The 15,303-nt window shown below is 45.1% G+C and overlaps 1 protein-coding gene across 1 annotated transcript in view; it reads right to left on the reverse strand.

The window, feature by feature from the left end:
• Positions 1-12,175: 12,175 nt before the first annotated feature.
• Positions 12,176-15,303, reverse strand: part of wnt10a (wingless-type MMTV integration site family, member 10a) — a 63,839-nt gene continuing 60,711 nt past the window's right edge. Inside the window, exon 4 of the mRNA XM_078551402.1 lies at positions 12,176-13,239. Within this exon, the coding sequence (XP_078407528.1) occupies positions 12,769-13,239 (471 nt within the window). The 3' untranslated portion in view covers positions 12,176-12,768. The remainder of the gene's footprint in view (positions 13,240-15,303) is intronic.

The following is a 15,303-nucleotide window of genomic DNA, read 5'->3' on the forward strand; positions in this document are numbered from 1 at the left end:
TCCCTTTCGAACAGTCAGCCTCCAGAGATCATGACCGCCAGCGACGGTCTCCCTGTTGTCAGTGTCAATGCCCGCTATCTTCATATCTCACTATCAGGTGCCCTTGTAGCAGAGGTATGGACACCCAGGAGATCATGGCCCCGTGACCAGTTCACCATATGGAAGGTCTTGAGTATACGGCCACCATCCATCCAATGAATTTGACCGAGCCACAGCAGCCACCATTGGCTTAGCAATGGGTTTATGATGATGGAGTTGTCATGCTCCAGGAACTCTGAGTTGGTGATCTTGTCCTGCCAAGAGATGCAGAAGATACCTCTGAGACAGCAAAGGTGGAAACTGTTCAGTCTTTTCTCCTTTCTAGCACATGTTGTCCCAGTCTCAGCACTGTAGAGGAGTGCGCTGAGGACACAGGCTTGGTAGACTCACAGTTTGGTGTTTTCAGTCAGGTTGCTGTTGTTCCTCACTCTCTCACTCAGATTGGACAGAACAGCTACAGCTTTTGTGATGCGTGTGTTGATTTCAGCATCAAGTGACAGATTGCTGGCGATTGTGGAGCCTAGGTATGTGAAGCTATCAACACCTCCAGCGCCACATTGTCAATGCTGATGGATAACAGAATGGCAACATCCTGAACCATGACATTTGTCTTCCTGATGCTGATGATCGAACCAAACTCTTTACTGATGTGAGAAAGTCTGTCCATTTGCCGCTGGAGATGTTCCTCAGTGTGTAACGTTAGTGCCGCATCACCAGGGTACAGCAACTCTCTGATGAGCAATTGCCACACCTTTGTTTTGGATTTTAGATGAGCAAGGCTGAACTGCTTCCTGAACAGCTCTGGTATGTAAGTTAACTCCCTCTGTAATTGACCTGAAGGCTGGAGCATGATCATTTTAAGTAACATTTTGATTAAACAACACACGCTCCACAAAGCCCATTGGAGCCATGTTACTGCATGTGAAGCAGAATTGGCAATTCCCTTGGAAACCCTCAAAATCATCGAGCCATGGCTTTAGCTATCCATCTATTGTTGTACCACTGGAGTCAAAGCTACCTGGTAATGTTAGAGATGACCACCTTGAACACCTTTTTGTCCTTTTGTCTATGACATCTTTTGGTTATCTCCACCTATCACTGGCCCTCTATCCCATTCTACCTGTCCAACCCCCCTTAAACCAGTTTATATTTCACCTCTTTTCTATTTTTCCTTAGTTCTGTTAAAAAGTCATACGGACTTGAAACGTTAACTGTGTTCCTCTCCGCAGATGCTGTCAGACCTGCTGAGTTTTTCCAGGTATTTCTGTTTTTGTTTTGGACTTCCAGTTTTTTGCTTTTACCTTAATGTTGGAGATGATGTGCTGGCATCTAACTCCCCAATTCAGGACATCATGAGAGCTATAATGCACGGCACAATCTCTGATCTAAATTGCATACAAATTCCCTCTGACCTCCTCACACAATTGAAACTAGTCCAGGAGATCTCACAGGTCCTCTTTACATTATAGGTTACTTACCTCTTGTACAAATCAGAAACAGGCACCACTCACTTGAAGGAATACAGCAAATTAACTTACACTGCACAAAGCCAATTTGGTCTTCAACTGAGGCCAATGCCAGCTGGAGCTCCACGCATTCAGGAACCCTATGGCCTCTGGATTTACAAATGGGCAAATATCTAAACTGATGCTCCCAGGGAGGGAGTACTGAGGGAGGACTTCACTGTCGAGGGTGCTGTCTTTTGGATGAGACATTAAACCCTGTCAGCAGTGGAGAGTGGATGCAAAAGATCCCATGGCATTATTTCAAAGAAGAGCAGGGGATTTTATCCCTCAATCAACACCACTGAAAGCTAAAGGGAGATAACGGCCTAGTGGTAATGCCCCTGGACTAGTAATCCTGAGGCCCAGGCTAATGTTTTGGGGGATGTGGGTTCAAATACAGCTGATGCAATTTAAATTCAATTAGTTCATAAAAATCTGGAATGTAACCATGAGAATATCATTGATTGTCATACAAACACATTTGGATCACCAATCTAGCTAGATCTGGCTTATATGTGACTCCAGAACCTTAACTGCCCTCTGCAAATGGCCTAGCCTAGCAAGTCACTCAGCCTGAGGGGAATTCAGGATGGGCAGCAAGTGCCAGCACAGCCCATGGAAGAATAAAGATGATCTGGTCATTGTCACATTGCTGTTTGTGAGAAGTTGTGATGCACAAATTGGTCACCACATTTCAGTCTCCATCTCCACGCCCTTAGAGGGAGTTGGCAGCCATGGCCTTGCACTGGATTGGCCTGTGATTATGCTTAGCAAAGTACTGCAGTGGCAGACAAGGAAACTCACCCACTCTCCCTACCAGGCACCAGGCACACTACAAGGATGTTCAGGCTGATAATCAACCTGCTACAAACGCACCTTCTATGGCTATCAAGTTCTGGAGTGGGACTTGAACCCAGAATCAGAGGCAGAGATGCTACCCACTGCAGCACAAGACTTCCTACAATATAGTGACTACACTTCAAAAATATTCCACTGGCTGGAGGGCACTTTGGGTCTTTGTTTTTTTATTCATTCATGGGATGTGGGTGTCACTGGCCAGGCCAGCATTTATTGCCCACTCCTAACTGCCCCTTGAGAAGGTGGTGGTGAGCTGCCTTCTTGAACTGCTGTAGCCCATGTGGTGTAGGTACACCCACAGTGCTGTGAGGGAGGGAGATCCAGGATTTTGACTCAGCGACAGTGAAGGAACGGTGATATATTTCCAAGTCAGGATGGTGAGTGACTTGGAGGGGAACTTCCAGGTGGTGGTGTTCCCATGTGTCTGCTGCCCTTCTTCTTCTAGCTGGTAGTGGTCGTGGGTTTGAAAGATGCTGTCGAAGGAGCCTTGCTGAGTTCCTGCTGTGCATCTTGTAGATGGTACACACTGCTGCTACTGTGCATCGGTGGTGGAGGGAGTGAATGTTTGTGGATGTGGTGCCAATCAAGCGGGCTGCTTTGTCCTGGACAGTGTCAAGCTTCTTGAGTGTTGTTGGAGCTGCACTCATCCAGGCAAGTGGGGAGTATTCCATCACACTCCTGACTTGTGCCTTGTAGATGGTGGACAGGCTTTGGGGAGACAGGAGGCGAGTTACTCGTTGCAGGATTCCTAGCCTCTGACCTCGGGATATGAAAGATGCGACATAAACAGAAGTCTTATTTCTTTTTCCTATTTTTTCAGCATTTTATCAGCTGCTGAAATTTTCCAGAATGTTATTACAGAAACCATTATGTGGAATGATAGGTGGGGCGTGGTGCGGGCCGGGGGGAAGTAATACAGGTAGAGCGTCTGAAGACCTGCAACCTTGGGACCGAGTCCATGCCAGATTTCAGATCTTGCTGTTTTCAAAAAAGAATTGGAACCTTAATCCAATGAGCAGTGGACACGTGAAACCAAGAGAATGAGTTCCTTTAGAATACATCTGTTCTATCTATCTGAGTTTCTAGCCTTTCTAGAACATTTCCCTGCTAAGGAGCTTCACCTGTCTTCTCTATTGGTGCGATCAGAGCTGCATCTGGTTTTATTTTCAGGCAGACCTTTCTTACTTTTAGAGCAGGCTGATAAATTCTCCATCTTCTGCTTGATTTTAACTTGTGTAGTCTTCTCTTCAATGGGCACTGCAGAGGTCGATAGATCCTTGACTAACGAGGGAGTCGAAGGTTGTCGGCGGGGGGGATAGGCAGGATGTGCCGCTGAGGCCACAGTCAGATCAGCCCTGATCTTATCGAATGGCGAAGCAGACTCAAAGGGCCGAATGGCCTACTCCTGCTCCGAACTCGTCAGGCTCAGGAACGCTATGGCGCCAATGCAGCAACTCCCCAAACAAGCCAGTAAGCCCTTTCTCTCAATTAATGGGACTTAAAATTCATGTACGGCCCACTTAAAAAAGAAATGTCCAGGGTTTTCGGACACCGCTGGTTCTTGGAAGTTGGATTTGAGGTACTGCACCGAACTGACACCAATACCTTGGCATTCAGCACAACTCAAGGACGTGATAACTGATTGAAAAAAGCCTTTGTCTAGGAAGTAATCTGCCTACAATGTGGATGCAACAGCAACAACCTACATTTATGTAGCACCTTTAATACAGTAAAAGGTCTCAAGGCACTTCACAGGAGTGTTACTTGACAAAATGTGACACCAAGCCCCATACGAGGAGATCTTAGAATAGGTCAGAAAAAGAGTGGTCAAATGGATAGGTTTTGAGGGCCACCTTAGAGGACGGAGAGGTAGACGGACAGAAAGGCTTTGGAAGGGAATTCCAGAGGCCAGGCAGCCAAAGGCACAGCCATCAATGGTGGATCAATTAAATTGGGAATGCAAAGGAGACCGGAATTAGAGGAGTGCAGATATCTCAGCGGACTGTAGGGCTGGAGGAGGAGACAGAGATGGGGACGGGCGCGGCCATGGAAAGGTTTGAAAAGAAGGAAGAGAAATTCTAAATGGAGGCATTGCCAGGTTGGGAGTCAATGGAGGTCAACGAGCACTGGATGGATGAAGTTGGTTCAAGTGAAGAAAGGGGCAGCGGAGTTTTGGATGAGCTGAAGTTTATGGATGGTGGAAGTTGACCAACCAGCCAGGAGACACAGCAGAAAAGCTTTCAACATCTTCATGTTGTTGACTGGGAAGGTTCATCAGTTGGGCAGAAGAAGATGTTGAGTTCACAACATGTCATTGAGGCAAAGAACTTCAGGGAATAGAAAAAAACCATTAGACCTTATTAGGGGTGGTGTGCAAATGTGTGTTACCCCTGGTCACATATAAGGGCATATCAGTGGAACACCTCCCCTGATTTTCTATCTAACAGTGGCCGGCCAGTGATTTTGCAAAAGCACCCGTTTATCTCTCACCTTGTCATCATAGACAGCGAACTCACATCATAATGCATACACTCCCCAGTTCCCAGCTGTACAAACCTCCTGGGGAAGGTGAAAAATCAGATTAGGGGCAAAATAGACTTAAAATAATTCCCTCCGACCCCCTCACACAATTGAAACTAGTCCAGGAGATCTCACAGGTCCCATTTACATTATAGGTTACTTACCTCTTGTACGAGTCAGAAACAGGCACCACTCGCTTGAAGGAATACAGCAAATTATCATTCACTGCACAAAGCCAAGAATCTGTTCCACAGGCCATGATTCCCTGAATAAGCAGGACCCACTTAACATCCTACCTACATCCGCCCTAGTAAGCACAACCCCTGATCTTCCCTAACCCACTGAGCTGAAATCATTGAACTACATAAAGCCAATCTAGTCCTTTCATTTCCTTGTCGGTTGCTATCTTATATAAGATTAACTCTGCTTTCAAAGCTAAATTGTCCAATTAAAGAGCTTTGGGATGATCTGTTGTGAACAGCCAAAGGGACGTTCTGTTTGATGTGGTCCACCAATCATTGGCACATACCTCCCTTCAGCTGTTTGCAATAGGCTACTGAACCATCCTATGCTTGAAAAACTCAAAACATTAGATGTGATTCCGCAATTGGACAACACTTACTAAACAATTCAGATTGTGCTAAGAATTTCACTAACAACCAATTTAAGATTATCATTCGGGTTTGCAGTGTGGCTCACTTACACATGCTAGAAGCTACATATATTCACACACAGGAACCTGTCCTTTGCAAACAAAAAGGGCATGACCATACATTACCCCTTTTTTCAAATAAACAGAAGCTTCAGGGGCAGCCATTCCCTGGTTCATTCCTCATGGCAATGCCTTGACCAATCTGAGACAACTTGCCTGGTTTGAAGTTTAACAAAACCTTGGCAGTTAACTGTTCCCTAGTGCATTCTCCATGGCAATGCCTCTAACAATCAGAGTCTACTTGCAAGCCAATCAGCACCCTCTTCTCATACAGTATAAATCCCTTTGAGATTTGATATTCTTATGTTTCTATCCTGATGCGTGCAAGATGAAAAGCTTCAACAGCATATCTCCTTTTTCAGCAAGAGGCAAGTTTTTCCCTTGTTTCTTTCTGCCTGGAGGAGCCACTCAGAGTTATACACGAGAACATCAGGGAGCCCTCAACATTCTCAAAGAAAAATTAATAAGCAACACCGCAATATTTCATAGAATCGCAGGACAATACAGCACAGAGGAGGTCAATTGGCCCATCGTGTCTGCGCTGATCCTTTGATAGAGCGATCCAATTAATCCCATCCCTCTGCCCTTTCCACATAGCCCGGTGAAATTCTCCCCCTCAAGCATTTACCCAATTCCCTTTTGAATATTAATCTGCTTCCAGCACACTTTCAGGCAGTGAAAGAAAGATTTGCATTTACATATCGCCTTCCACAACCCAAAGCACTTTAAAGTCAATTAAATACTTTTTGGAGTGGAGCAAGGTTCCATAAGCAGCCATGTGATAAAGACCAGAAGGTCTGTTTAGTTATTAGTGAATTCCAAGTGGCAGCAACTCTCTGTGAAAATAAAATGTGTCCTCACTTTCATCTGCAGAGAAGGACTGAGTTTACTGCAAGTCTAGCCCTGTGGCCTTTGGGGTTGTTTTGACCTAAGAAGATCGATAACATTTACATAATCGCCCACCAACATGATACTTTCACCTCTGAAACAGAGATACGCTTATTATGATACCGCAGCACTTTCTGTGATCTACCAGTTACTGCATTTTCATTTGTATCTGCACAGCTACCATGTTATCACTGTCACTGTTCTAGGTCTGAGCCTCGTATCCAAAGCAGTGGAGTGCCAGTTGGAGGAAGTCATCTTCGAGCTGGCTAATTTACTGCATCCAGTTCTGATTGCAACACAGTAGAAAGGGCAGGAGAGGACATTCAAACACAAGAAGCAATAGAGAGAGTCGCATGGCTGATCCCTGACATCAGAGCTAGGAGGGGAAATCTTGGACCTTTCAGCTTTAAAAGGAGGCATTCATGGGATGTGGGCATCGCTGGCTAGGCCAGAATTTATTGTCCATCCCTAATGGCGCTTGTTCAGAGGGCATTTTTAAGAGTCAACCACACTGCTGTGGGTCTGGAGTCACATGTAGGCCAGACCAGGTAAGGACAGCAGATTTCCTTCCCTAAAGGGACATTAGTGAACCAGATGGGTTTTTACAACAATTGGCAATGGTTTCACAGTCATTGTCAGACTTTTAATTCCAGATTTTTATGGGATTCGAATTTCACCATCTGTCGTGGTGGGATTGGAACCCAGGTCTCCAAAGCATTACCCTGGGTATCTAGAATACTAGTCCAGTGACAATAGTGTTACACCACCGTCTCTCCGCCTTCACGGTGGTTCTCTATATTTCCTCAAGCGAGAGCTGGACTTGTTTCTGATTGGAGGAAAGGTCGCCTCGTGCAAGAAGAGGATATAAATCCAACTTGACCTGGTTTGATCACCAAAGTGAAACAGAGAGGAATTTTCCCATTTTTATCCAGTTTTCCGCTTCGCCCAAGGGATCACATTGTTTTTGGGCGGGTTGGTGTCACAATTGTGTGGAACAGGCTTGGATGATCCTGGAGGTCACCTTCTTGGCTGTCGTTTTTATATGTTTGTAGGAATTTGGAAAGTTACTTCGGACTCGATCCTGAGACTAGGACAAGGATAGAGAGGCTCAATGCAGTAAAAGATTCATCTAAGGCAGTTCAAGAAGTTTTTCACACATGGAGTGCCACGTGGGATTGACTTCTATTATAGGATAGTGGAAGATTGTTTGTAAAACTGCTGAATGCTTCAATAGGGAAGCCTAGTGGCTTCTGAATGGATGAACTAGGAATGGTTTTCACCATCTGCATTTACTCTCTGCCCATCCTACTCATGCTTAAAGTAAGAATGAACTTACATTTATGTCACACCTTTCTTTCCCTCAGGATATCCCAAAGCACTTCTGAGCCAATGAGTAGTTACTGTTGTGCATTAACTTGTTAGTGATCCCTGCTAGTTTTAATGGACAACTAATCGAGATCCTCGAGAATTAGATCTAGTCATACTAACTTCAGCTAAAGTCACTTGACAGGGTGGATGCTAAAAGGATTGTGGAGAGACTAGAATTAGGGGACACAGTTTAAAAATAAGGGGTCCCTCATTTAAGATGGAGATAAGAATTTTTTTTCACTCTGAGGGTCGTGAATCTTTGGAACTCTCTTCCCCAGAGAGCGGTGGAGGCAGGGTCAATGAATATTTTTAAGGCAGAGGTAGATAGATTCTTGACTAACAAGGGAGTCAAAGGTTATCAGGGGTTGGCAGAATGTGGAGTTGAGGTTACAATCAGATCAACCATGAACTTATTGAATGGTGGAGCAGGCTCGAGGGGCCGATTGGCCTACTCCTGCTCCTAATTCGTATGTTTGTATGTACCATACCAAATTGGCCAAAATCTCTTCAGGATACAGCACGGCCTTTAAAGTGTTGACTATTTAAACAACAGCCTTTAGCTGTTGAATAGACTCCAATGTAAAGGACTCACACACTTTAGGGACACAGAAAGCTCATTTTGCCCAGCTAACTTACCCTTTTCTGATAAATTGGATGAGAATAGATGGAATGTTACATTTTAATTTAATCACAGGAAGATAGGAACAGGAGGAAGCCATTCAGTCCTGACTCTGTTCTGTCATTCAATCTAATCATGGCTGATCTGTATCTGGACTCCACCAACCCACCTGAGTTCCATTTTCCTTAATACCCTTAGCCAACAAAACCCTATCGATCTCCGTTTTGAAATTTTCAATTGGCGGCCCCAACCTCAACAAAGAGTTCCAGATTTCACGACCCTTTGCCTGAGGAAGTGCTTCCTGACATCATCCCTGAATGGCCTGGCTCGAATTTCAGGTCCTGCCATTTTGTTCTGGACTTCCCCCACAAGAGGAAGTGGATTCTCTCTAATTACCTGCTTGAATCCTTTAAGACCTCAATTAAGTCACACATTCAGGTTGTAGGTAGAAAGGAAATGTTTAAGATGAGGAATTCTCAAAGGTCCTCATCTGTAAAGTCTACTCCCTGCACTCTGCGCCCGGGATGAAATTCCTAAACTAGTGGGAAAGCCTAAGTTAATGAGGACCAGTCAGTACAGATCTATGTCTGGTTGTGCCAGACCAACTTAATGGAATTGTTCGAAGAAATAATGAAGGGGTTAGATAAATGAAATGAAATTACATAGAGCCTCGGGCACAGGAACAGGCCATTCAGCCCAGCACTGCTATACAAGCATTTATGGCCCACATGAGCCTCCTCCAACTGGAAAATAAGGCTAGATGGATAGGCCTTTTAGAGAGTTGGCACTCAAGCAATGGGCTGAATTGCCTCCCTCTGTAAAATTCATCTTTTCTGGAGCATGGAATGAGGAACAATCAGGCCATATGGATAAAGAAAGTTAGAGAGCAGAAATTTCAACAAAATGAAGGGCGTGTTCAGGATGGGCAGGTGGGTGGTAGATGCAGTTCAGTACAGGGACAATTCAAGGAAAACGTTTTAGTAGTGAGGATAGGGAAAGGAAACCCACTTTAGATAGATTTGAGGGGCTCAGGGATCTCAATGTGTGCAGACACAAGTCATCACATAGAACCCCTCCTCCTTCTTTAGGTACCATGCCGTAAGAGGGCATTGGTGACCATGGACTTATGAACACATGAACAAGGAGCAGAAGTAGGCCATTCAGCCCCTCGAGCCTGCTCTGCCACTTAATAAGATCATGGCTGATCTGATAGTGACCTGAAATCTGTATCCCACCTACTCCCGATAACCTGTCACCCCCTTGCTTATAAAGAACCTCTGCCTCAAAAACATTCAGAGACTCTGCTTCCACCGCCTTTTCAGGAAGAGAGTTCCAAAGACTCACAACCCTGTGAGTGAAAAAAATTCTCCTCCTCTTTGTTTTAAATGGGTGACCCCTTATTTTTAAACAGTGACCCCTAGTTCTAGATTTTTCCACAAGAGGAAACATCCTCTCCACATCCACCCTGTCACGACCCCTCAGGATCTTATATGTTTCAATCATATCACCTCTTACTCTTCTAAACTCCAGCGGATACAAGCCTAGTCTGTCCAACCTTTCCTCATAAGACAACCCGCCCATTCCAGGTATTAGTCTGGTAAACCTTCTCTGAACTTCTTCCAGCGCATTTACATCCTTCCTTAAATAAGGTGACCAATACTGTACATAGTACTCCAGATGTGGTCTCACTAGTGCCCGGTATAACTGAAGCATAACCTCCTTACTTTTGTATTCAATTCCCCTCACAATCAATGATAATGTTCTATTAGCTTTCCTAATTACTTGTATACTATTGGATTGGTCTAGGATTGCGCTTGGCAAAGTATTGCAGTGGTTTGCCATTGTCTTGTGTGACACAGCTGACAAGGAAGCTCTCCCATTCTTACCACCTGCCATCAGGCATAGCGTTTACAGGCTGATAACCTATCTGTTTGACTACATTATGAACACACCCTCCACAGCCATCAAGTCCCAGAGTGGGGCTTGAACCCTGAGTTTGTGACCCAGAGGTAGGAATGCTAGCCTAGCCTCCACATACACAAGGACTCCACATAAAATACCAGTGTGCTAAAAATGACTTCTCAGTAAAGTTGCTAACCCTCCAGGATTGCATTAGGGCGTCATTGAAATGATGACTAATCTGCAGGGCACTCCTGTGAGCAACACAGATGAAAAATATTAAGAGCGCTATATAAATGTGTTTTTTAAGCTTTCTTTGTAAAATTTTCATTTATTAGTCATAAAATATTGGAGATGTGAAAAAAAAGCTATTTGACTAACTGCCAAAAATCATCCAATCAATTTAATTGGAGGGTCTGTTCTCTTGCTATTTGCTATTGGGCAGCAGTAAGTCATGCCAGACACACGAGTTGACATCCTTACTTCTAACCCCCAGACGAAAAGATGTTCGGGTAAACTTGCTTTGTTTGTCAATTAGTCAGTTCAGCTCCGTGGAGAGATTGGAGAAGCTGGGACTGTTCTCCTTAGACAAGAAAAGGTTGAGAGGAGATTTGATCGAGGATGAAGGACCTGGGCAGAGTAGATAAAGAGAAACTGCTCTCATTGGTGGAAGATTGAGGACTAGAGGACACAGATTTAAGGTGTTTGGCAAAAGGACCAAATACAAAATGAGGAAAGAGATTTTACACAGCGAGTGGTTAGGATCTGGGATCCACTACCTGACAGTGTGCTGGAAGCAAATCATGGCTTTCAAAGGAAATTGGATAAACACCTGAAGAGAAAATAAAATTGCAGGGCCACAGGGAAAGGGTGGGGGAGTGGGACTAGTTAAATTGGTCTTGCAGGGAGCATGGACTCGTGGGCCGAATGGCCTTCTTCTGGCACCTTCAGCTGCCTAGGCCCTTAGAATCCCCTCCCTAAATCTCTCCATCTCTCTATCTCTCCCTTTCCTCCTTTAAGACACTCCTTAAAATCTAACTCTGTCTGTCCGAATAATACTTCTTGGGACATTTTACTATTTTAAACTACATAAGCACAAGTTGTTGTTGTCCCTTTAGTGAAGCAAAGATCCTGTAACAGGAAACCCAGGGAAATCATTATCTCACCACCCAGACAGAGACCAGGATGATTCTTTTATTAACGCCTTCTGCTATTTTGCTTTCAGACAGTGCTCACTTTTATTCTGCTGTTAACACCTATACTGACCAAGCTTTGTGTCCTTAGTACCATCATTACCATACCCTTTTCCTGTGTTCCATGACACCTGTCATTTTATCTCCCTTGCTCCCTAACCTGTCCCTGACCTTCTCTTTAGCTCCAGCTGCACACCCACACTCCAACCTTTTCAACAGCCTAAAACCCTTCACATTCCTGCCTCTCGTCCATTCCCAAGGAGAAGCATATTGTACCCGAAACGTTAACCCTGGCCGGGATTTCCCAATCCTGCCAGCGGCGGGCATCATCACAGGCGGGAGCGGGAAATTTGGAGAGCAGCCAAAAGTCTGTTGACTTTGGGTAAGAATTTCCGGACCTGGCAATCCCAATCTGTTTTCCTCCCTCTTGCAGATACTGCCAGTTTGTCCAGCATTTTCTGATTTCAGGATAGATTAGACCCCTTGTGACCTTAAACCCACACAGTAGGTGCTGGTCAGTCCCTGATACTAGCACACAAGCAATGCGATGGATGACAATAGCTTGTCACTTTGAGGTTCTGTTTAATATTAACACTAAACACATCGTTAATCGAATACTTTCAAAATGTACAAGTATCCGTTATATTAAAATAACTTATAATACATTAAACAACGGCAATAAGAAAAAAAAAAGTGAACACACTATTACAAATAATTACACGTTTGTGTTTTATCTCCCCCTTTTCTTTCTCTTGGCTGTTTCTTTCTTCTTCTCCACACTTTTTTTTTTAGTTTAAAAGTAATTCCTGAGTCTCTTAATTTTGCGAGCTGCTTCCCAGTCCGTCCTGTGAAACGTTCCAACGTCTTTCGCCGTTAAAGGTGCGAAGAGAAAAGAAACCAGAGAAACGATTCATTAATTGGCAGAAAATTCTGGCCTCGTTCCGGGGAATCCTGAAAAATAATTTGGCCCCAGTTCGAGGAAAGGAAGGGGCAGGGTGAAAGCTCGCTCTACCGCTTCTCCAATCACAAACTCCCAAATAAAGCAGTGCAGAAATTGAGGGTCCAACATCTCTTTGGCTGATCTGTGTCCTTTTTTCTTAGTTTATATTGTTCCCAGCTTGGTTTTTTTTGTCATTTCTTTTTTCACAAGCCCCCCCCCCGCAGTCCTTATTTACACACGCTGACCCACTCGGTCACTCGACACTCCTCACACGCCACATAGCAGCACCAGTGGAACTTGCAGTTGCACCTCTCCCGGCGGGTTTGCCTCAAGATGTTGTGGCCCCGGCCGCAGCACAGGCTCTCGCAATTGTCCAGGCCGGGGCTGGTCTTGTTGCAGATCCTCCCCCGGGTGCCCGCCGAGTCCAACTTGGGCTCGCTCTCACAGAAGTTGGGCGACTCCTCGAAGAAGACCAGCTCGCAGGCGCTGGATTTCCTCCGGTGCGGGTGGTGGTGGGTGTGCTCCACCTGGCCCGTGTTGCGGTTGTGGGCCTTGATCAGCGTGGCGTTGTAGAACTTGTGCTTGAGTAGGGTGCCCACTGTCCTGAAGTCCGGGGTCACCTGCCAACATGTCTTCAGCTGGCAGCTCCCGGACGTGCCATGGCACTTACATTTCCTTTTCATGTTCTCCGCAATCATCTGAGGGGGCAACAGGGAGACAAAAGAAACAGGGACTTAGGTCAGGCACCATCCAACATTCAGGGATAAGGATTCAAATATCTCTTTGGGCATCAGAATTTGTCACCATAAGACCATAAGACATAGGAGCAGAAATTAGGCCAATCGGCCCATCAAGTCTGCTCCGCCATTCAATCATGGCTGATAAGTTTCTCAACCCCATTCTCCCGCCTTCTCCCCGTAACCTTTGATCCCCTTACCAATCAAGAACCTATCTATCTCGGTCTTAAATACACTCAATGACCTGGCCTCCACAGCCTTCTGTGGCAATGAATTCCATAGATTCACCACTCTCTGGCTAAAGAAGTTTCTCCTCATCTCTGTTCTAAAAGGTCTTCCCTTTACTCTGAGGCTGTGCCCTCGGGTCCTAGTCTCTCCTACTAATGGAAACATCTTCCCCACGTCCACTCTATCCAGGCCTTTCAGTATTCTGTAAGTTTCAATCAGATCCCCCCTCATCCTTCTAAACTCCATCGAGTATAGACCCAGAGTCCTCAAACGTTCCTCATATGTTAAACCTTTCATTCCTGGGATCATTCTCGTGAACCTCCTCTGGACCCTCTCCAGGGCCAGCACATACTTCCTGAGATACGGGGCCCAAAATTGCTCACAATATTCTAAATGTGGTCTGACCAGAGCCTTATAAAGTCTCAGCAGCTCAGTCACTTTGAACAACATTATTTTTGTTCTCTTATGGGATGTGGGCCTCACTGGCAGGGCCAGCGTTTGTTGCCCATCCCTAATTGCCCTTGAACTGGGTGGCTTGCTAGGCCAATTCAGGGGGCAGTTAAGAGTCAACCCCATTGCTGTGGGCCTGGAGTCACATGTAGGCCAGACCAGGTAAAGATGGCAAACTTCCTTCCTTGAGTGCCACTAGTGAACCAGATGGGTTTTTATGCCAATCCAGTAGTTTCATGGTCACCATTACTGACACTAACCTTTTATTCCAGGTTTGTTTAATTAATTGAATTTAAGTTCCACCAGCTGTTGTGGTGAGATTCAAACTCATGTCTCTGAACCATGTGTCCAGCAACGTGCTACCACAGTGCTACCATTCCCAGCTGTGAAGAGCCTTGGGATGTTTTACTATATTAAAAGTCACCACTGTTGTTCCCTTTACATTTGGTATTCTTGCGATTGTCCTGATGAGTGCAAGACAAAAAGCTTCAAAACTGTGTCTTTTTTCAGCAATACTCAAGTTCTGTACTAACAAACGACTATTTATATTAAAATTGTTGTGCAGCTACAAGCTGTTGTTATTTTTTGTAATTCTATATAAGCAGGTACTTGAGAATCATTGTGCGTCATGATGTATTTTATCAAACCGTGGGGTGAAAGGTCATTGGGGGTAGGCAGGAGTGTGGGGTTGAGGTTACAATCAGATCAGCCATGATCTTATTGAATGGTGGAGCAGGCTCGAGGGGCTGAGTGGCCTACTCCTGCTCCTAATTCCTATGTTTCTATGTTAGTCTAAAGTTAAGTAAGAGTGAAGGATCAAATTGCTGATAATTAAGATATGGAGGCATTGATTTAGGTGGTTCAGCTCTAACTCAGGAAAGGTATCAGCAGAATCTGTGGGTAAAAATAGGTATAAGTGGCCATCACAGCCACTGATACCAAAGGGATTATCAAAGTTACGGTGGAAGATTAGAGCAGACCCTATGTGGAATGTTCAAGTTGCATGTTTGGACATACAAATTCAGTCTCTGTTTCACAACCCAACGCTCCTGCCCGCTGCTTTTGATCCCAGTCACTTTGAGTTACTTTCCTTCCTCTAGAAAGACGTTTCCAGCCCACCTTCACCCCAGAAGCCTAACCATTTACAGCCAGCTCACGCACTCTCCCCACTTTCATCGCACTGACTAGCGCCTCTTTCCTTTGCTAGTCAAGCATGAGCTAATCCACAAATGTTGCTCTCCCCTCTCCCCACCCCAACTTCACCCACAGAAAGCCAAGGCTGAGTCGTGTGCCCCGATCCTGTAATGGCCTGGCAAAGAAATGAAAGCACCAAGTCAGAGGAAAACA

The sequence above is a fragment of the Cetorhinus maximus genome, chromosome 11, assembly GCF_964194155.1.
Source record: "Cetorhinus maximus chromosome 11, sCetMax3.hap1.1, whole genome shotgun sequence".
NCBI lineage: Eukaryota > Metazoa > Chordata > Chondrichthyes > Lamniformes > Cetorhinidae > Cetorhinus > Cetorhinus maximus.